Here is a 22,892-nt window from a genome sequence, read left to right on the forward strand (position 1 = left end):
AGGACGAGGCTTTTTTTTTTCCTCGCGTGAGGGGTCAAGTCTGCACTCTCAGATAAGATGTTATTATTAGTGATATTCCTGTAAATGTGGCGCTGCATGGAGTCCTGATGGATAAAGAAACTGTCCTGTTTGAGGAAGGTCACCAGTTTAACCATTACATACTGTTTGTGTCAACCCATTTTGACATTTGACAGCTTTAAAAACAACCCACATGTTGTCCCTTTACTCTGAAATTTGACAACTCTTCCTAAAGTGCCCTAAAATATATAAAAATGAAAATATTGTAAAATGTTATACTTTTGTAAAGGTGACCCGTATCTATTGACATGGCTTTTTGTTAAATGAATAGTTCATAGTTTTAATAAGATAGTAGTTATGAGGATTTCTTTTTATGATGTAGCAATGAAGACTGATGGCTCTAATGGTTATACAATAAACCCCACGGTTCCATAAAGTTCTTGTCATTTTCACTATCAATAAAATACATTTAAGTCATCATTGCTATTGTTATATTTCATATCTTAGGTAAAATAGGACATGATATTGTGTGATAGTAGCAGTTTTTTCTCCCAAAATGAGTGGTGTAAAACCTAAGTAATACACTCTCTCTGCTCTCTGAAACATTAATCAAGGTTTAATCACATGTATTGATCAGTCAGATCGACTTTTGATCCTTTCTAAACAGATCTGTGGTTCAAAATTTGGTATAGACACTTTTTATTAGAGGTGATTCTTAGACCAGGTCAAAAAAATTCACCCAGAACAGACTACGAGGGTGCAGGATATGAGCAGTATTTGAGAGTTAAAATCTTATTAAAATGAAAACAAAACAATAAATATACTGAAAACACTTTATTTAAATGTGAAAAAAAACCTGTATAACAATCCGTGCACAATCTGTTCACACAACACTGTATGTCGGATATGTTTTGGTGTTGAAATAAAACTACTGTACGAATTTTTTGGGATAAAATTTAAAGAAAAATATGCAGTCTGAAATCTTTTACATTCCTCCAAAAAACGGTACAATTTCACCTTTGTACATCTTGACAATGTGTAGTTCAGCTTCATCACCACAGTGCAGAAAGAAGTATTAAACAGATTTCACCAAATCGAACTGTATTAAGACAAAAGTAACAGCAGCACAGTCTCTGCATGGTGACGTCACTCATTAAACTAATACACATGTGGGTTATATTCCCTTTAAAGATAAACTCAGTAACCTTTTAATAAGATAAAGATAAAACATGTAACAATGAACTCATGAACGTTATAATGTTTTTTAAGCTGTAACCAACGGTAACGGTCCTGAAGCAAGAAAGTAGTGTTCAGGTTTAGTAACTAAGTGTCTCATCAATGATTTAAGTACAAAAAAACCCCCAAATGATTATTCTAGTAAACCACTTTCAGCTTCACCACTGTGTCCATCTCAATAAACTCATCTCAATAGACCTTAAGTAGTTTCAGCTTACTGTTATAATTCATTTGTGCTTCTTGCTTGTCAACAGGTGCCTGCTAGTTTCTTTTTTATTAAAGCTGCACTCTCCAAGTTTGCATGTTGGCGGCCCCAAATGGCAGAAAGAGGTCACTGTTTGGAAAAGAAAATGACACATTTAAATGCTCATGAACTGTGTAACGTACCATCTGTAACCTGAACGCAGCACAGAAATGTCTTTAAGATTTTGCTTTTTGACGTTTTAAGTGGTAACTTCCTGCGAGCAGAGATAAAATAAGAACAGTTTAAAATCTAACAGATGTTTATTAAGCTGGTATGAGAGCATCAGTTTAAACTCGAATTTACATTTTCTCATTAAAATCTTGCTAAGTACAGATTGTTGAGTGTTTATCTTGAGGTGTCTGTACTATAAAACGATGCTTTTACGTAAATATTTGTGCTTCCAATGTCACAAGACAGTTAAACTCAGAAAATATGAATTTCTATGATGTTAACTCTGCAGCCTGAAGTAAATCTACAGTGATTTTTGTACCATCTGACAGCTTGTAGGCAGCTCCGACCTTATCCGCTCCTAAAGTTTCTTGTTTATCATCATCTGCAGCGCTACATGATATTAGGAGCAGTAACATAGCAACAGACATCAGTTACTTTTACTGTAAAGTACATTTTGACTCGTCCCCTGCAGCCGGGACACAAAAAAAAATCTTTGGTGAAGTTAAAAGTGAGCATTAAAATTTGGTTAGAACGTCCTGAAGGCCACAGATTTAAATAAAAATGAGTTTCTAAGAGAAGATCAAACGTAAAGAAGCCTGTACTGTCACATGATGGAGAAACAGGAGCTTAGAGTCGATGATATTTTACAGTTTAAAGTTCAGAGAAGTAGTTTTATAATCCCGTCTGTTAAATATTAGAGAGAGAAAAACAGTAGTTTTAAATGTTCAGCCGGACTGCTGTAGTGAAAACAGAGTAAAAGGGGGAATAGTGCAACGAGCCAAATGAATTAAATGTTATTAAATGTTATCTAACATGCAGGATTTAAGTGAGAAACACCACCAGGCTGAATATTTAACGTGAGGCCGATGGTTTTATTTGCCGTCAGAAGCCGTCTGGAGGATCATGTCCCGAGCGTCCTGAACTCCTGAGCTCAGCTCCGCCTCTCCCTTCTTCACGTGTGTGCCGATGAGGAACAACCTGCGGTCTCCGACCTCGGACAGGGACAGGGAGTCGTGGAGGTCCGTGATGCCACAAGCTCCTGGAAGATCCTGGAAACACGAGACAAACACGAGGACACATGGGTGGAAATGAACCTTAAAACAATTTATCATCTTATAATTTCACCCAAAAATCAGGCCATGGACACTTTGACAGGAGTTTATCTTTTGCTTCTGAAAACTTAAATGAAACTAACCTCTTTGTATTTTCCCATAATGTAAATAAAGCTTCATTTTTCTTTTATCCTTCAAATGAAACTTAGACTGTAAAGAAGCTGCTCAGTTGTCTGAATTTGAAACCTTAAAACAAACTAAATTCCAGGATTTTCTACAGTGATCATTAAATTGAATATAAGTTTGTTTTTATTGCTTGTGTACTTATTATTTATTGTTCTTTATTCTTTCTTATTGATGCTCTTCTATTGTTTACTGTCCACCTGCTGCTGCAACATTGTAAATTTCCCCATGTGGGACTAATAAAGGAATGTCTTATATTATATCTTATCTTATCTTATTAAATACCATTTTCACAGTCATACGTAAAACCAATAAGTACAATAAAATACGTGAATTTGTGACATTTTTGTCAGTATTTTCCAGCTGTAATCAGTCCACATGAGCTGGACCAAGATATGTGGCAGAAAATTGATGGTTGTATAAGATAATATAAGATAAGATGAGATAAGATAAGATAAGATAAGATAAGATAAGGTAAGATAAGATAAGATAAGATAATATAAGATAATATAAGATAAGATAAGATAAGATAAGATAAGATAAGATAAGATAAGGTAAGATAATATAAGATATTCCTTTATTAGTCCCACATGGGGAAACTTACAGCCGATTACAAAATAGACATTTAAGTTAATTTCAGGTTTGTTTGTTGTTGTTTTTTTCATTTCAAAGATGAGTTCCTATAGATCGCAGCACAGTCGTACCAGTGTCACTTGTAGTTTACATATTTATAGATTGTTGATATAGCTTTATATGTAGATGTATAATGTCTCAATGTCTCCTGACAGCCAACAACAAGGTACAAAAAAGTTATTACTAATGTTACTTTATGGCAGACAAGAAAAGCCTTTGAGAGACCTTTGTACATTAAAATACTTTTTAATACCTTCTTAAAGTGTATTTATTTGGGGGGGAAACTGAATTAAACGCTTGTTGATACTTTAAGACCTGCAGATACCTCAGAGCTCCACTGAGAGACTTACATGATTATCAGCTTTTGGATCCTTGGATTAAAAGATTGGATTAAAAAAACCCAACGTTGAATGTAATTTGTGTTTTTAAAACTTGTAACAATACGATCTGAGCAAAAAAAAGACATTTAAGACACATTTAAGTTTTGAAGACAAGAGATGTACACACACCTTCATACCAAATATGTGTATTTATTTGTAGGACTAAACTGGATTACATAAAATACAAATAATTGATTTTGAGAACCCTTTGTAGCAGGACAAATTGTGCAAAAATACAATATAAGTTAAAACCTTTACACAGCTCTGTATTATGTATATTACTGCAGGACTTTAAGGTGAGTTTTAATCAACTGTGTGCAAGTATCATTAATCACATCATTAACAACTCAGGATCCTTTTTTAATGATCATAACTGAAATATTAGAGCTGCTTTTACTACAAATAACATTAAATTATACTAAATAAATGACATTATGTGTTCAGTTTGTATGCAACTGTACTGTACTTTTCTTGTTTTGTAGTAAAAAGAGAAACTCCTTGTAATAACTGTGAGGTGAACAGTACTTGTTAATCAGTTTTGAAGTGATACAAAATTCTGAATTGAACAACAAAATCCCATCTGAGCTTTAATTGTAAAGTCTCTAATTATAAACTGGAGGACCAGAAGCTCCTTCAGGCTTTTGTTGAGAACAGTCTGGAGTGTTTCTGCTGTCATGCTCACCTGTTTGTTGGCCAGAACCATTAAAGGCAGGCTGGGATGTGACGCCAGCAGCTCATGTAAATGCTGCTTAGCGACAGGGAAGAGCTCCGGGTTGGAGGAGTCCACCACGAACACGAGCAGGAGAGCTTTGGACATGTATCTCTGCCAGTACGGCCGCAGCTCCTCTTTACCTCCAACTAACAGACAGAAACAGTTTTTACGGATTTCCAGCTGTAATTGTTTCTAGATTATAAAGCTTTTAAAATTGCATTAAAAATCCTGATTATTTGACTCTACAATGAATCAGTAGTTTGTGACATAATAACAAAGTATGTTTACTGTCAATAAATGGTGAGTAACAATGAGTAAATCTGATGAAGTTTGCCGAAAATCTGCTGGATAACTTTACAGCAAGAGATCCACTGAACAACATGAATAAAGGTTTATGGGATATGTAGTTAATCTTTTTGTTAATTGACAAAAAACCTTAATCAACAACTATTATAATAATGTATTAATAGTTTCTGAGTCGTTTATCTGGTTCAAGCTTTCTTGTACAGAGATTTTCTGCTTTCCTTTGTCTTGGATGACTAATAGAGGCAGACTGAACCTAGAACCGATAATAGGGAGTCAGAAAATTATAATATCCATAAATCGGCTGATAATCTCATATATACAGGATATGTACATAAAGACATCTCTTTTTAAATGTGGTTATCAAACACTTGTGAAAAAAGATATTTAATGAAGGCCATGGATATTTAACAGTTTAAGAATAAACATATTTTTTTATAAAACGACATCAGTGCTCTTAAAAAGTAAACTTCACTGGGAATTTATTATGTGTATATATATATATATTAAACTTTATTTTAAAAAAATCGGCACATATCTGATGAAATAAACACTGACACCAATATGTCTGTGACAGGCCGATATATATTGGTCGGGCTCTAATGATTAATAAACTGAATATATCATTTAACTCCAACGTCACTGAACTGGTTGTAAATATTTTGTCACATGTTAAATAAAAGAGTGAAATCATTGAACTCACTCTCCAGGAACTCGATGTGCATGTCCTCTCTGTTGATGGAGACGGCGTTGAAGCCCTGCGTCGGCTCCATGTCCTCGTCCAGACAGCCGGTGGAGAAACAGTGCAGCAGGCTGGTTTTACCGGCTCCATTCAGACCCAGAACCAGAACCTGGGTCCCAGCCGACCCCGCAGGTCTGGACTGCAGCACGAGACACACGGACCAGAACACATTAGATAAGGGCTGCCTCAACATGAAGCACAGCACAAAACCTTTGACTAAATAACTATTAATATAAGCAATATCTAAAAGTATTGAATAGAAAAGTTTTGTACTCTGTAGAGCTGAAACAAATGGTTCATTGATTAGTTGATTGACAGAAATGTTATCAGCAATAATCATAATAATCAATTAATTGTTTATGCCAATTATCAGCACAATCATTTTTCTTCTTCCAGCCTCTCAAATGTCATCATGTGCTGTTTTTCCCCCCTTTATTAGATCACTGTAACTTTAATATCTTTGGCTTTTGGACTGTTTATCTGACAACAATGAATAAAGACTTAAAACAAACATAAATTAACAATATTAATTCAACTAAGGCTGCAAACAGAGGAAAGAGAGTCCACCATGATGTTTTCAGTCCATACGCTGCTACAGATCTCTTATTATATGACTTAATGTGGCTATTTAAATGGTTACAGCCTAAACAGTAAAAATCATGATGTAGTTCTCCTTATATTTACCATTAGCCTGTAAACATAGCACAAAAAGTAAGGAAATGTGTGTTTGGTGGAGTATTTCTTTGTTGTAACAATGCTTCTTGGCAATAAATCTTATACTGATGGAAAGCCTGTTTATTTTCCTTTTAAAAGGAGCCACATTTGTAAGGAACGTGCATTTGTAGGATGAGCAGCAGAGCTTGAGTATGTGGGTTGCGCCCATGAAATATTAGTCAAATCTTGTCTGCCTTCTTCGGTGGAGGCAGTGTGATGGTTTGGGGCGGCGTCTCCCTCACTGGAAAAACAAGGCTTGTCATCATTGGAGGCAATTTCAATGCAAAGAGAGATATGGAGATGAGAATCTGCAACCAGTGGCAATCCCATATCTCCACAGTCTGGGACCGAACTCTGTCCTCCAAGATGACAACAGGGGGGGGGGGGGGGGGGGGGGGGGGGGGGTTATCAGAGACTACCTCCAGAATTTGGGAGTGGAGATGATGGAACTGCCTGCCAGCAATCCTGACCTCAACCCCATTGAACACTTGTGGGATCAGTTTGGGGCATGCTGTTTGTGCCAGAGTGACTAACACATAACACAACCACGTTGGCTGACTTGCGACAAATGCTGGTTGAAGAATGGGATGCCATCGCACAGCAGAGTGTGATCAGTCAGGTGACCAGCATGAGGAGGAAGTGACAGGCTGGCATTGGCAGAGAAAATTTGACACATTTTTCATGGGCGCAATCCACATATTTGCTCTGCTACTCATCTCACATATGCACGTTCCTTATAAATGTGAAACCATTTAAAAGGGAAATAAACAGGCTTTCCAACGCTATAAGATTTATTGCCAAGAAGCATTGTTACAACAAAGAAATACTCCACCAAACACAAATTTCCTTACTTTTTGTGCTATGTTTATTATTATTATGGAAGAGATGATTTTAACTTTAATTATAGCCCATTATTAAGTGTAAACTGATGTGGTTGCTGTCCATTACAGATTGTTGAATGTCCATCTTTAAATGTGTGTTGTGCCTCATAACAGGTTAAATACAGACAGGTGACAAACTAAAGGAAAACCCCCACATGTAATGTCTTCGTAAGCCAACACGTGTTCCCAGATCAGCTTTAAGTGCACCTTGGCATCAATCGTACAAATCTCCGAACGCTACTGGAACACCAAACACCATTCTTCCAAAATCTCCCACAGGTGTTAAATTGGGGTGAGATGTGATGACAGTGGAGGCCAAAACATGTGATTCACATCATTTTTAAACCATTCAGTGACCACTCGTGCTTTTTGGATGGGGGCATTATCATCCTAGAAGAGACCACTACCATCAGGAAAGAAATATGTAGTTACAGGATAAAGAAACTCATTTCTATATATTTGCAGTGACTCAAACCATGGCAGCATAATGCATAACAGAGCCCCTCATTGTAGGAGTCAAGCATTCAGACCTGTACCTGTTTATCCTCTAACTCTTACATACTGTTCATATGCTGACTCATCATTAGTCTCTGCACTAATTTATATCCATAAAATTCCCCGTCAGTCATTAATAAATGTTTGATTAATCCTTAATGAAGAGTTTATTCTATTTATTTATGGAAAAAAGACATTTACAATCAATATTTTATGCTCCAGGAGAACATCTGATAGAATATAAAGTACACAGCACCATGTTTGAATGCTGATTTGTGACGTTTTTTGTTATAAACATAAACATATAAGTCAAAGTCCACCTAGCACAAATATGTATAGGTTGTTTTTAAAGCTCTTGAATGTAGAAAAATGGGTCAAATTTAACCCTGAATAGTATGTAAGGGTTAATTTTATCACCATGATGTGCGACTGATGACCTAACCTGATCCCTGACTGGCCTCACCTGAGCTGGTTTTTATTCCTCGGCTTTACCTGATGACGATCTAAGGAGCAACATGTGTCTATATCTCTTAAATAAAAGGTATTGCAAGTAAAAGAACAGACTGCTTGTAGATATGTCACCTTACATACACACTGCCTGCAAGAAAATAAAGGAGTGTACAAGCCTTTACATACAAGATTAGTGAGTTTAATGTTAGAGATTGGTGTCTGATTTCATTGCATTTGAGATAAAGTGGATTAGGGTAATATGGGACAACTAAGCTTCAGTACATTAATCTCTTTTTCTATTCAATTATTTTAAATATAACTAGCCAGTGTACTGTGTGAATTGTATTGTTTAAAAATTACACGTGTACCTACAGCCTACTAGTTTTTTAACCTTAAAAACTGTCGGCCTACTAAATTAAATGACCAAATATGGGTATGCACATTTCAGATGAGGCTGCTTTGCATAAATCAAAGTATTTCTAAGCCTAAAAAATAGTGTCCCACATTACAAAACCTACAAATTCTGAAACCATTGTTGCCAAACCAAGTGTTGATATAATGTGTTGGATTCATATGTAAATAAGGTAAACAAGTCAGAATAATCTACCCTATATAGAGGTTTATTATACAACATTATACCACACATATCAACAGTTTCCATGCAAGTGTGTTGATGTGTAGTTCATGTTTTTACCTCTGTTGCTTTCTGTGCAGCAGCTGCAACAACAGGCTCCTCCACAGCCTTCTCCCCCTCTTCCTCCTTTACGCCTCTTTCCTTTTTGCAACTTTTAACCTCTTTCTTCTTCTCCTTCCTCTCCTTATTCTGCTTCCCGGAGGAGGACGCCAACTTCCAGATAACATACGCAACTCCGCCCGCAAGAACGACGGAGGCAACAAAGACGCCAGCTTCCTTCAGCGCAGACATGCTGCTCATCTCATCTGTCATCCTGCAACTAAATTAGGCTTCTTTTTTTTTTTACCTAAAGGTTTCTGCCATTATCCGAGTTTTAGTGACAGGTTTAAGTTAGTTATTAAACCCTACTGCTTGTCCTCCTTCTCTCCTCTTCAACAAGTGGATTAACAAGCAGACAGGAAGCTCAGCAGGAACTTCTCACTGCGATGTTTCCGGGCGGGTTTGTGTTTATGTGGTGTTCAGTCTGACCACCAGAGGGCGCCATTACTCAATAAATTACCCCTTAAATTACTCATTAAAATAATCTTTTTATTAAATAAATTTAAATGCTGCTCCTGTTTTAGTGTTTTATGGTTTGTTTTTAGTTATTGTTTTATTGTTTTTGATTAGTTTTAAAAACAATAAACAATTATTTTAGTATTTATTTCTTGTTAATTGTTTTATGTTCCTGTGTTGTTTTATTTATTTGTGTACAGCACCTTGTTTCAGATGTTTAAAAAAAAAAAGTGCTTTATAAATAAAGTTGAGTTGAGTTGAGTTGAGTTGAGTAAACTAATCTATTTTTAAAAAGCAGGTTTATGTTTATGTATTTATTTATTTATTTACTTATTTTGTCTTTATTGAGTACAGGAATGAAGATGTTGCCAGAGGGGTTCACTAACATTATGAAATTAAATCAAATAAAAATAAAGAAATAATAAAAAATATATTATATAAATCATGAATGAAAATATGTTATATATTTATGTCCTTATTTATTTTTTCTTATTAAGTACATGAATGAACATAATGCCAGACTGATTCACTAAGAAATATATATATAAATAATGAATGAATGAAAATAAAAAACAGAACAGTGTTGAAAGTGACCCCTAGTGGCCCCTACTTTACAGATTTGGACTGAATTGATGGGATATTATTTGATTCACACAGGTTTAGGTTGTTCGTTTCTGTGCAGATTGATCTATTTAAATCTTTGGTAAAGCTAGTTCATTTATTCATTTATTAGAGAGCCTTTACTGATTTCATTTGAGTTTTAATCTTCCCTGGACTGCTTTTTTAAAATCTCCTTTAAACAAGGTTTGTCTATTCTTGCTTTTTTCCTACACTGAAATGTTTTTTTACTGATTAAATTGTTTTTGTTCTCTATTGTAATGCAATTATTTTATGATTTGTGTATTTTGATGTTTTGTGAACCAATTTGTAACCTGGATTTTGAAAAGTTCATTATCATCATTATTATAATTAGTAATATTAGTAGTAGCCTGATGAAAGACAAGGAGGTCCAGTCTTTTAAAGGCAGCCTTAGTGAAAAAATGGATAAGAGACATTTAATACATTTATTAACAAATTAAAAATGAATACAACAACTGAACAGACACATAAGTGAACACTCATCAGTTTCTTGGAGTGCCTCTTCCTCCCTCCCATCATGGCTTGGTGGGAGCCCCCTGGTTGTTCCTCTTCGTCGGCACGCTATCCTACTCGGGTGCGGTCAGGAGCCAAAGCCGGACTTTACTCTCCTCCTGAATCTTCCCGAGGCTCTCCCAGGTCCGAGCCCTCAGTGAAGGTGGTCTCTTGCGCCCCCCAACCTGAGTGGCCGTCTCTCCAACCTGCTCTGGTCCTGAACTGGAGGAGTCCACCGTCACGCCCTGCCTGTGCCTCCTGGATTTGGACGCCTCCTGGAAGTTGCCATAGCTCTTCTTCTTGATGGAGGACAGGAGTCTGGCTCTGCTGCTGGACTCAACCTCAGCTGACCTCTCCTCATCATCATCCTCATCATCATCATCCTTGTTATCTTGTGAGAAAGTCTTCTGCTGCCAAGTGACGAACTCTGACATGCAGTCTCTCACTTGGCCTGCAAAGTTTTGTTGCGTCATGGTGATCTGGCAGCCGACCCCCTCGGTGGTCTCCTTCATCTTCTCATATTGGCTCTGGAGGTTGGCCAGCTCCTCCAGGATCTCCTCAGAGAGGAAGTCCTGCACCACTGTGCTCCTTTCGATAAACTCTGCACACACAGGCTCCTGCTTCGGTTTCCTCTGCTTCTGGAAGGTGAGGATAAATGGCATTGCGGTGTAGCTTATGGCCTTGCTTGAAACAAGTTTCTGATATATGTAAACCACATCCTGGTGCCCAAAGTCCACAGAGTCTGTGAAAAACTTCTGCACTTCACCCCAGTCCTTGAGAGCCAGTATCATCGTCACAGGTGGTATAGCCAGTTGAGTGTTGTAAAAACCAAAAATCAAATACAAGCCTCCCACTCGAATCTGGTAGCTGTACGGTGGCATGAAGTACTTCACAGCCGTGGTCATCGCTACTCTGCAAAATCTCCTCATTTCGCTCGTGTTGGTGATGCCTCTGAAGACGTCCGAGAAGCCCATCTGCCTCCAGATAGCCGTAAACTCCTCATATCTCACAGAGTCAGATTGCTGGAAGCGAGCCAGGAGTTCCTCCACATCTTCTGTCAGAGGCTGAAAGAAGACATCTGAGTAAATAGGTGGTAAACAAGGCATCCTGTCCACAAAACAGACCTTCAAATTTCAAGATGATCACTCTTAACTTGCTTGTTAGAAGTCTGAGGGAGCTCTGGACAGAATCGCAGCAGGTGAGGATGCTTTTGGCAAATTACATGGGCGGGCTCAATCACGACAAATAACCAATCAACACTTTGAACTATATTTTTTTTGTCTGACTCATCATAAATCCTATATGCTGCACATAATGAACTAAAAACAGGACATGACATGAATTTAACACTGTTTATTGCTAATCTAGAAACTATATGTATACTATAGCTCATAATTCACGCTATAACAAATTATGAAGAACAGCATAATGTCTGACTAACATTAGTTCTTGCATAACAAAATATTATGCTTACTTAGAATGAATTGTTGTAAATTATAATTATGATACTTGGCCATGTTAGATTTAGTTGCAGTTTGTCTATTTGTGTTGTTTTATAGACCTGTTTTATTGTGTATTGTCATGTTAGTGTATTGTGATGAGTAATTGCTTTGTAGTATGTTGTGTACCATGAATTTTATAGGATATTAAAATTTCTAGTTGCTTTTTAAAAAAAACATTTGGCCAGAGACATTAGATGAAAATGTGGCTTTTAAGCAAAATGTGGCTCATTTAGAAGTTTTTTTCCCCTCTTATTGATTAAAAAGTAACATCCTTGTCAAAAATAATATGTGCAACAGCAGTTTTTTCCATTATCAGTTATTAGTTCATGCTTTCATTTAGCTTGTATGACAAATTCCTAATTACATTTTTTTGTTGCTTTTACAGAATTATAATTGCTATAAGCTTCTTCATAAAGTTTTGTTTAAAAGAAAACACAAAAAACTTAAATAGTGCCTGCACTTGGCAAGATTCATGCCAAAATAATCCATGTCTTTTCATTTTCTTCACAGACTCTGAAATGGTAAAATGGAGCAGCTGCAGTGAAGTGTTTGAAGGGTTTTTATACTAAAGTGTAATCTAAACATAATTATTCTCTCTTCTCCACAGAAACGTTTAAATTAAGAATCAAACACTGTAACAAACATAAGAGTCGTGTGTCAAGATTTTATTAACACTTCAAGTTCTTCTACTTGAATTTAGACCAACACAGGGGTTCAAAAATACATATAATTTAACATTGCATCATTGCAATTAAAGACACATGATGCACTCAAGAGTACGACATCATGGACTTTCAACCAAAAGAAATATTTGTGGACAGTTCTGACACAACTGAACTTCACGTTACCTTGCAAAATGTAACAAATGTGTTCCTAAAATATCCTGAAGGTCCTTAAACATGATTTACACAGAAATAAATGAACAGTATCAAGATGAGGGCAACCCTTAAAAATGACGATAAGTTCAACTTCTTAATTATTCAATGAAAAGAAGCGGCTTCGTTAAAATGGTTTGGCGCCAGGAAACTTGACTCATCCAAAAAATCTTTTATAACATTTCACTGGATGTAAATTTGCAAAATGCATTTTTAAAAATACACATTTGGCAAATATAACATAAACCCGAGAACACCGGGAGGCAGCACAGAAAACAAACATTCTTCCTTTCATTGGAGCTTTTTAATGAAAACATTTAGCAAAGCTTTTCTTTTTGTTCTTTTTTTTCAAGATGACCTTTAAAAAAAAGGCCACGACTCCACAAAAAAGTAAAACAGAAACACTTCAGGACACATCTGTTTTCTGCAAAGCAACGACAAAGTTAATTTCAGTTGAACTACCCTTTAAAAAAAGAAAGAAAGAAAAAAAAAAAAAGACCATCCTGCTGAGATTTTGGACCATTTCATTTTCTCTTCTGTACTCTTAAAAAGAAAAAAAAGTGTAGAAGAGCAGAAACTGAGAAGCGTATGATTTTCTCGGTGATGTCTCGTTCTCTTCCTCTCTGGACTACCAGCCTCCTTTGCCTCCCTTCTTCTTCTTCTGTGGTGCCTTCTTGCGCGTGGCCCCCGAGGCGGCAGGTTTCTGCTGTCGTGGGGGGACGACGTTGCTCGGGGCGGCTGTGGACGTGCCGGCTGCAGACCCTGGTCTGGGGGAGGTAGGGGGGCTACTGGCTGTCTTACTGGCGTCACTGGAACAGAGACAAAGACAAAATAAATCAGAATGGGTTCGTTCTCTGGGACATTTGTTAATTTTGGGAAAATTTCACACCTGAAATGAATAATTTAACTCTAATACAAGTTGAAATGTGCTAAAGTGAGGTTTTTACTTTTAATTGTGAAATTAAATTTGTATTTGAATGTTTTTATTATCATTAAGTTCATAAAATTTCAAACAAATGTCCCTCACAATAACTTACATTTTTAATTCAATTTAAGTAGCTTGATTTGTCTGACTAATAATCTAAAACCTTAAAGGGAGTCCAGCTTCTATTAAACTTCATCTTTTATTTTACTTCTTTACTTAATTGTTTATTTTTACTTATTTTATTTACATTTTTAAACATATACAAAGCAAATTATCTCCAAAACTGCAGAAACTGGAACTAACAAACGCTTTTTGTCTTTTTTCTTGTAATTTAACCAATCATGTCATCACCACATTTTTTTAAATGGAGCTCAATTTGAAGGCATTTAGGACTGCAACTACTGATTAGTTTCATTATAGTTTCAACTGCTGATTATTTTTTACTTTAATTAATAAGCTGAAGGTTGAGTTGAAGGAAGTCTGACAGTAATTCTCTCCTTTAGGTGAGACTGATTTTCATTTTGGCTAAAACAACACACGAGTTGTTTCTGCAGCACAGCAGCTGCAGATCTCCACTGAGGATTCACTGGCAGAGAAACAGAAGGACAGTCTGGCAGGTTTGTTTTCTGCCAGTTAATTACTCCGTTTCAACAACAGAGGAAATTACACCCAGACAGTTTTTCCTCGCAGGTGACAAACACATGGGAGTTTACTCACAGCTCGGCTGAAGCTCCCGCCGTAGCTCCCTGTGTTCCTTTTCCTATTTGCTCCTTCTTCTTTCCCTTCTTCTTGCCTCTGTAGTAGGTACGCTCTCTCATAGGCATCCACCTCTCGAGGTCAGGGGTCGCCCCGAGGTCGCAGTTCTTGGGTAATTTGCCTAAGAAAAGACAATCAGGGGGAATCACTATGAATAAAGACTTCAAGACACTCAGAACTTGTTTTTACTTCATTCCTGATAACATTTCGTGACGGTGAATGCCATTTTCTTCCCAACAAGTGGACGATATCTCAGTATTTGATTCACAGGTAAAATAATAGCATACCTTTCTTTTTCTTCTTCTTCTTCATTTTGAGATCACCTTGGCTGTAAACAAACAAAAACAAAAAAACAGACACAGGCATGAATGAGGTGAAAGTTTAACCTGGTTTCTCTTCAGTGAAAAAACAACAAACTGGATTTGAATTAACACGTTCTCTGAGGTTTACCCTTGTTCTTTGGGAAGGTTTTCTCCTGGGACCTTTGCAGCCTTTTTCCTGACGTATGTGGCTCCGTGGGAGTTCTCAAGCTCGTCCACGTCTACGTTGAAAGCCATCTTGTCTGGGGATGGTAGGTGCTTGCTGAGGCTGGAGAGGAACGCTCAGGAATTTATACTGTTTAATACATGTGCATTACAATTTCTACATTGGCATTTAAAATGTACTTGTTTTGCACAATCACACGTCTTAAGATATCAAAGTGACCTAACCCTGCTCATCTTTTATGAGCATTATGCATTATTATTGTAAGGAATGCCATGTTGTTATTATAAGAGTTTATTGCATGTAAGAAATAAGGTTAATATATTAATTAATAATAATATTATTTAAGAAAAGGGGAAAATGGATTGGTGTCATCTTCATATCCCTTGTTTTATCACTTTAAAGCTTTAAGATAATTATATATCAAAGAGAGTAGTAAGTAACTAAGTAACAAAGTAACAAATCCTCACATCCGAGAAGCTATAATCAGAGCTTTAAAAATGACTGAAACACTGCACTGATTGATCTATTCATAAAATACTCCTTTCTAGTGTTTTCCAATTCAAACATTTCACATTAGGTGTAAGGATACGATTTGGCTTTGTCCGTGTCCACCAGAGAATACGCTGAGATGAGTTGTGCCAGTGTGTGGATGTCGTTGGTGTTTTGCCTGTTGTAAGAAAAAATAAATAAAATCACTGTCATTGATGTAAAAGTAGAAACTGACCATTTGCACACATACACACTAACAAAAATACAGTTTAAATATGTAAATGAATAAATGCTTTGCCTCAAGTTTCTTTTTCTCCTCTTGTAATTTTCTGTTCTGTTAACACTTTGTAATGTTGTTCATCAAGCTGCTATAAGTCTTGATAAATATTTAAGCTAGCTGACATCATGCTGGCTACCTGACTGAACAAAAAGCAGCAGCAACATCTGTGAAATTCAACCTCTATGGAGAACACGTGTTTTTTCTCCCCCCCCCTGAAATAATTCACACATGTTGAAGCAGACGGCTGTAACTCACTTCCAAAGCTGCTCCAAGTCAGTAATGGCTTCTTTTTTCCGTCCATACTTCAATTTGAAATTGGCAGCTTCTCGTACAAGAGCCAAGTGTGCAGCAGATCCAGGCTGGAGGAGGAAGAGGAGGAAGAAGAAAAAAAAGCCGTTAATCAATGAAACATGATCAGGTAGCAGAAATGTGTGCATATGTTGGCTCGTGTTAGATGATTGATGTATGCACATATTTAACTACGCTCTACAGGATTCATTTCTAAATATTCTCCATCTTTGTTTTATAATCTCTCTGTTAAGAATCCACTGCTGTGTTATTTCCCCATAATAGCATGTCTATGGGTCCCAAATTGATAAAAATAATTAAATTAAATTAAATTAGAGGCATTAATAGAAGATATATTTATATGTGTGTAATCTGGTGTATTGTTTCAGTTGCTCTAAATAAAGAGATAATGCCACTTCATTATCGCTGATATCCAGCTTCACACATCTGCTCTGAGGTGAAAAACACGAGACACAAACCTGTTCAGACTGGTAGTGTTCAATAGCTTGTTTGAAAATGTCGATGGCGCTGTCGATGTCTTCTTCGTGGGAGTACATCGTTACCAGAGCAGAAATCTGCAGAGAAAGTAACACAGTTTAGGTGTGATGGTGTAAAAGGTGACAGTTGATTTTACACAGATAACAGAGAAGTAAATTAGCACTAAAGAAATAACCAACCATTCATCACTAAAAGAGACAGTAAGGGTTATATTATTATGATCATTTCAGACTTACCATCCCCGATTTGTACTTGAACTCTTCGATGGACTTCAGGACGTCACAAGCTTTTGTTACGTGACCTGACGACCAAAATCAAGTTCATTGTGATTAAAAGTTTGCACAAAAAAAAACTCAGATTATCATAAAACAAAAGAAGACGTTGTGCCCATAATACAACTTAACTTATTACAACAAAACCATCCAAAATCAAAGCTTGTTGCTGAGGAACAAATCAGTCTAAGCGATAGTTTTGTACAAAAATGTCAGACTGTACAATTAGAAGTAACATCTCTTGATTCTTAAACAATCTGATGATGATGTGAAAAAGGTTTTTAGAAAGGGAAAAACAGTAGTTGAGATTTTTTGGTCTATGAAGCTTTAAAATCAAACATGTCAGATTTCCTGAGCCAAGAAACAGGTAAAAAAAAAAAAAAGAAAAAAAGATGAATTTGCAGGTGTTTTTGTGGATACATGAAACCATAACAAACCATAATATTTATGTGAAAACATGACTGTACCTTGTACTAAATAGAGTTGTGCCATTGTAAGTTTGATGCCTGACGCGCTCTCTGGATGCTGATCTGAGAATTGCTGAAAAAACAAAGATAAAAGCAATTAGCATGTTTTTGAAAATACAGAACTGAGTTTTACGGGTTTTTTTTTTTTAGCAATGGCTCTTAGGAACCAACCACTTAAGGTCCAGACTGAAATTTCTCAAAAATTATTGGATGGATTGCCATTAAATATGATACAGATAATCTAGTCCACCAGGATGAAACGATCATCTGAATCTGAATCTGAATCTTGGCGCATTTGTTAGCTGCACTTTGTTCTTTAGCTGTGTTATACCTTCTTAACTTCACTATATTAACATTGTCACTGTAAGCATTTAGCTCAAAGCACCTCTGAGCCTCACAGAGCTGCTAGCATGGCTGTAGAATCTGTTGCACTTTTGCTTAATGCCTGACAGTCCACAGGAATGATTAAAAGGACATCAAACGTTGACTCATGTTTAACAGGATGAGAGTCAGTCAGTGTTTCTACCTGCAGCAGCTCGATGGCCTTGCTGTGCTGCTTCTCTCTGGACAGCTGGGCGACCTGGATCAGGACCGGTCGCGGGTGACCCGGGTTCTGGGACTGAAGACTGGATGACAGTTTCCTGCACTGGTCAGCCTGTAGACGGCAGAAAGAGATCCATGGATAAGTCACGACCCATAATGACACTTAAAATACTGAAAACTCTCCCTCCAGCTGTCTCTGTCACAGACCTGGTTAGTGTACATGGCCAGCAGAGCTTTGTTGAAGTCGATGGCCTGCAGCTGCTTCCTCGCCAGCTTGTATTCGACACCTTCGGCGTTCGTCAGCTTCACCTTTTTCTTCGAGTCGAACACATTTTGGTCCTGCGAGAACAAACAGAGACATTTTAGAAAACATAAGATACACTTTCCAATTATAACTATAAAGGATTTTAGGAATGACAGCGTTTTGTTGGAAGTGAGCTAATCTGAGGTTTATTGAGTTATCACTTTTATTTATTGTAGTATGTAAGCTTCTCATCTACTCACCTTGTTTATTGTAATGATATTGTTGGCGGTCACAGCGAGCAGCCCCACATCTGAAGGCCTAAAATCAAATCAGATTAGAGCTCATTATGGAAGATCTATTTGACACATGAATGGTTGACATACTTGAAATATTCCTAAATACAACTTGTTTATACTGTAGAATTCCTGTTAAACTCACTTGAGCTTGATGACCTGGTTGTAGAGCTGCAGGGCCTCGTCTGTGCGACCCTGAAGCTGCATGACGTACGCCATCTGAGAATGGATGACTGCTAACTCTGACTCGATGTCCTCCTCGGATACATCCTGCAAGAAACAAACCAGCAATGACAGTGATTATCCTGGAAAAGTTAAAAAGCCAGGAGATCTTAATATGGGACAATTAAGACATGCAGGAGTATTGCTTCGTCTATTCTATCATCATCATCATCATCATCAATAATTGAACTACACGATTAATGTATTGTTCTTGTAAAATCACTGTTACTTCCTCATCCATTCTCATCTTTGTCCTAATGACGAGCTGATTAATTGATTTAGTTGACTGTAAGAAAATGTACATATTTGAATAGAAATGCCAGGGATTTGATAGTTCCAGGTTCTCGAATATGATGACTTACTGCTTATTTTGCTGAATATTTTAATTTTGGCCCTCTGGTCAAACAAATACACACATGAACATGTTTTAAAAAGTAGAAAAACTCACAGAATCGTCTGACAGTGAAATCCTGCAAAGCTCTAAAAAAACAAACAAAAAACAAACAATCAGTTAATATCAAAGCAAAAATGGACAAATAAATAAGACACCTCACAGGAAAAGTAGACAGAGACTGACCTTCTGCTTGTCGTAGTTTATTCAAAGCCTCTGTAAGCTGTCCCTGACCAATCAGAGCGCAGGCAGAGTTGTAGCACAGCTCGTATGTCGACTCAGGAAGACCCAAATCCTCCTGCAGAGAGGAAAATAAAAACACATCAAACACAGTGACAAGTTTCTCTCTAGGAGCCATAGTTTAATGACTAAAACACAAAAGCTCAAACTGTTATTTTCATAGAGGGATGTTTACCAGCGGCCCCTCCTCCCACTGACTCATCGCAGCCACCACAGCAGCCAGGTTGGTTTTCCTCTCCTCCTCATACTCATCCTGGGAGTTCCTGATCAGATCCGTGTAGACAGACCTGCACTCATCATACCGCTCCAGTCTGTACAACTGCACAGAAAAAGAGATAAACCCAGTCAGTTAAAGAACAGGAAATAAACTCCATTAGCTTCAATTATTAGAAAGTTTCTTGTTGAGAGTCAAAGGAAGTAGTGTTTGGCTGATGCTATTTGGTCTAAGTAGTGTAATCCAACTATTGGATAAATGGCCAATACTACAGTACTGTCTACAAGAACCTCTTAACTGATGGTAATTATAGTATAAATATGTAGATTGGGGTTCTGAAAGCTGGCTCCTGGTCAGAAAAACACTTAGATTTGTTTTAGTCTGATGATAATCTGTCCTCTTTCTTTTTTATTAGCAATTAAAAATGAAAAGGTAATTTAGTTTAGTTTATTTCGTTCATTTAAGTCAAATACACATTTATAAATGAAGTAAATAATGATATATCTTTGTTCCTTGTCTTTCATCTCCATTATAAATAAGTTTCTGACAGAAAAGGTGTAGGCTAAAGCATTTGCTTTTAACACCAACCCTTTTTTACATTAGTCATTCAATAAGCTTCTCAGTTTTAATGAGCTGTCTAAGATGAAAAGTGCAGCTGGTTTCTGTATTCACTTAATGTCTACAAGAGCCTCTTAACTGATGGTAATTATAGTATAAATATGTAGATTGGGGTTCTGAAAGCTGGTTCCTTAGATTTGTTAAAGTCTGATGTTATCGAGTCTCACTGAACTTTTCATCTCTCCTCTTTATTTTTTTATTAGTCATTAAAAATGCAAAGATAGCAAGCTTCTCAGTTTTAGCCAAATGTTTCTGTATTCAGCCGGAGAATGTTTGCATTATTTATTTATTAATTTTTTCCCCCTTCTGGCTTGTCAACAGATATGGTGGAGATGAAGGACGCGGAAAAGGGAAATGTGATTGTTTGCTTTGTTTGTTTGTTTGTACCTGTGTGTTTTGAGTTCATGTGACCAAAATAAACTAAATTAAACTTAACTAAACAAGTAAAATGACGCGTAACACCACTATAATCCGTGACCAGACTGTATGGATGGTTACTCGTCAATCAGCCTCACCACTTGACCGTAGAGCTCCTTCAGCTTGTCCGTCTGCTCAGGAGCAGCTTCTATGGTCTTCAGGGAACTTTCCACTCTGTTCAGTCGGTACTCGCAGTACGCCTTCTCGAACACAACCTCACTGAGGAAGAAGAGGAGAAGAAAACAACGTCAACGAGGCATGTAGAAAAATAATTAGTTCATTCAGTGTGTAGAGCGTGAGAACTGGAGGAGATGTACACAGTTTTGATCTAGTTTGACTAAAAGAGTTCAGTAAAGTGCAAAATAATGAGTTAATTAATTGATCAACAGTGCAACTATTTTGATGATCAAGTTATCGTTGGGGACATTTTACAAATTCGAGCTACTGGATATCTACTTTATTTGAGTAGTGTAGATAGCTGAAGCGTCAACTTATCTACAGACACACTTTTAAATACATTTTAATATCTAAATAAGGATTAAAAACCTATTTCAGTGTTCAAAATTGCGAACTTATCCTTTAATAACAAGAAAGCGAGCACAGGTGAAACACAGCTTACCCGCTGAGTAATTTCGAGTGGGTGTTCATGACATTCAGCGCCTCTTTGAAGCTGCCATTCTGAACAAGGCAAACTATTTTACAGTTAAGGGCCGTCACATCGTCCCTGTTTTCATGAAGAACTGCAACAGAAGAGGAGAAAAACTCATTAGTGATGCAACATAAGGCTTCAACCAGCTGCTGAAATACTGTGGACTGAAAATGGGGACATTCAAAAGACGGATAAAAAGCAATTAAACACTTTCATAGACTTTGTAGCAGCAGTCTGAAAGCCAGCGTGGAAAGTAACTAAGTATATTTATTAAAGTGCTGAACTTAAGTACAATTTTGAGGTACTTGTACTTTGATTGAGTATTTCCATGTTATGCTACTTCATACTTTCACTCCATTACATTTCAGAGAGAAATACTGTACTTTCATTTATATGTCAGATGTCAGCTTTAGTTACTTTTCAGATGAAAATTTGACACAATGGATAATATAACAAGCTTTTAAAATACTACACATTGTTAAACATGAAGCCAGTGGTTTCCAACCTTTTTGTCTTTTGACATCTTACAAAAAGCAGTGTGTAGTCGGGCTCACATTTGAGATGTTTAAGAGTTGTTAACAGCTCCACCAAATAGTGATTTTTCTCTTTAAACTCCATCCATCCATCCTCTTTAAACTCCTGGTGGTTTAATTGGTTTATGGTTTCATTTCAACAAATGTTCAAATGATGAGTTTTTTCTTCTTTCCTCTCCCATTAATCATCTCACCACCCCTCACATTTATCTGCTGACCCTTTGGAGGGGCCCCGACCCCTAGGTTGGGACCTACTGGACTAAACTAGCTAACTGTATATAAAGTAGTGTAAACTAGCCCCACCTCCAGCAGCTACAACAGTAACATGCTGCTCTAATACTTTAACTACATCACTCATAATACTTATATATTACTTTTACTATAGTGCATATCTTTTACTTGTAATTGCTGTATTGGTACTTTTACTGCAGTAATCTGATTACTTCCACCACAGCTGACAGGCTAGGGACACGTCACTAATCAAGAAACGACAGCATGTTTTTAGGACAAAATTACGCTAATTTCATCAAATAAAAAATCCAGAAATCTGATGGATGTATAGCCTAATCCCTAAAGGACACCGTCATGTTCATTAGTTGAGAAAACAAAGCAAACATGGTGTTTTTAGAGATGTGACAAGAAGCTGACCAGCTGCTGTTAGCCTAGCCACATGCTAACAGCTGGCCCAGTGAGCCACGAGAAACAACACAGACTCTGGCTTCATTTAGGAGAAACCTCGACTACATGTATGACCACCTACTTTTAGTCAGAGCTTTCAGGGCTCTTGTGTAGTCTCCATTCTGCCCACAGCGGTTCACTTCGGTCCACAGCGAAGCCACGGAGCCTCCACCGCTCGCCATCTTCGCTGGATGGTCGCTGAGCTCGGCGGAAGTAGACTATACGTAACACCCGGTTCAAACATAAAAAATAAAATAATATTAATTAAATGTGAGGTTATAAATTGTTATAGATTAACTGAAGACTACTTATAAACTGAAATATCGTTTTTAAATTTAATAAAAAGTTAATATTTTGGAGATATTTAGTTTTCTCTGGACGGTTGACGGAGATGACGCAGCCAAATGAATGATGCATTCACGGCTCACCTGTTAAGTTGTACAATCGCAGCCATTCGATATATTTTACAATAAATATG

General features: G+C 37.0%; 3 protein-coding genes across 3 annotated transcripts; all 3 read right to left on the minus strand.

Annotated features, from left to right (window-relative positions):
* Nucleotides 1–856: 856 nt before the first annotated feature.
* Nucleotides 857–9,291, minus strand: arl9 (ADP-ribosylation factor-like 9). The gene is made up of 4 exons (XM_062425502.1): nt 8,909–9,291; nt 5,636–5,813; nt 4,600–4,775; nt 857–2,718 (listed from the first exon to the last, which is right to left on the minus strand). The coding sequence occupies exons 1-4, from the start codon at nt 9,158–9,160 to the stop codon at nt 2,542–2,544; spliced, it is 783 nt and encodes a 260-aa protein (XP_062281486.1). The 5' UTR covers nt 9,161–9,291; the 3' UTR covers nt 857–2,541.
* A 1,317-nt stretch (nt 9,292–10,608) lies between these two features.
* Nucleotides 10,609–11,640, minus strand: LOC133986382 (snRNA-activating protein complex subunit 1-like). Its single transcript, XM_062426204.1, has one exon. It carries the CDS (start codon nt 11,638–11,640, stop codon nt 10,609–10,611), a length of 1,032 nt encoding a protein of 343 aa, XP_062282188.1.
* Nucleotides 11,641–12,686: 1,046 nt separating this feature from the next.
* On the minus strand, nt 12,687–22,616 carry srp72 (signal recognition particle 72). The gene is made up of 19 exons (XM_062425931.1): nt 22,497–22,616; nt 21,174–21,294; nt 20,653–20,773; nt 19,481–19,624; nt 19,252–19,363; nt 19,123–19,154; nt 18,598–18,722; nt 18,420–18,477; nt 18,123–18,254; nt 17,899–18,027; nt 17,373–17,445; nt 16,870–16,934; nt 16,615–16,710; nt 16,103–16,206; nt 15,668–15,745; nt 15,043–15,180; nt 14,880–14,920; nt 14,554–14,713; nt 12,687–13,720 (listed from the first exon to the last, which is right to left on the minus strand). Exons 1-19 carry the CDS (start codon nt 22,594–22,596, stop codon nt 13,540–13,542), a joined length of 2,010 nt encoding a protein of 669 aa, XP_062281915.1. The 5' UTR covers nt 22,597–22,616; the 3' UTR covers nt 12,687–13,539.
* Between the last annotated feature and the right edge of the window lie 276 nt (nt 22,617–22,892).

The sequence above is a fragment of the Scomber scombrus genome, chromosome 9, assembly GCF_963691925.1.
Source record: "Scomber scombrus chromosome 9, fScoSco1.1, whole genome shotgun sequence".
Lineage (NCBI taxonomy): Eukaryota > Metazoa > Chordata > Actinopteri > Scombriformes > Scombridae > Scomber > Scomber scombrus.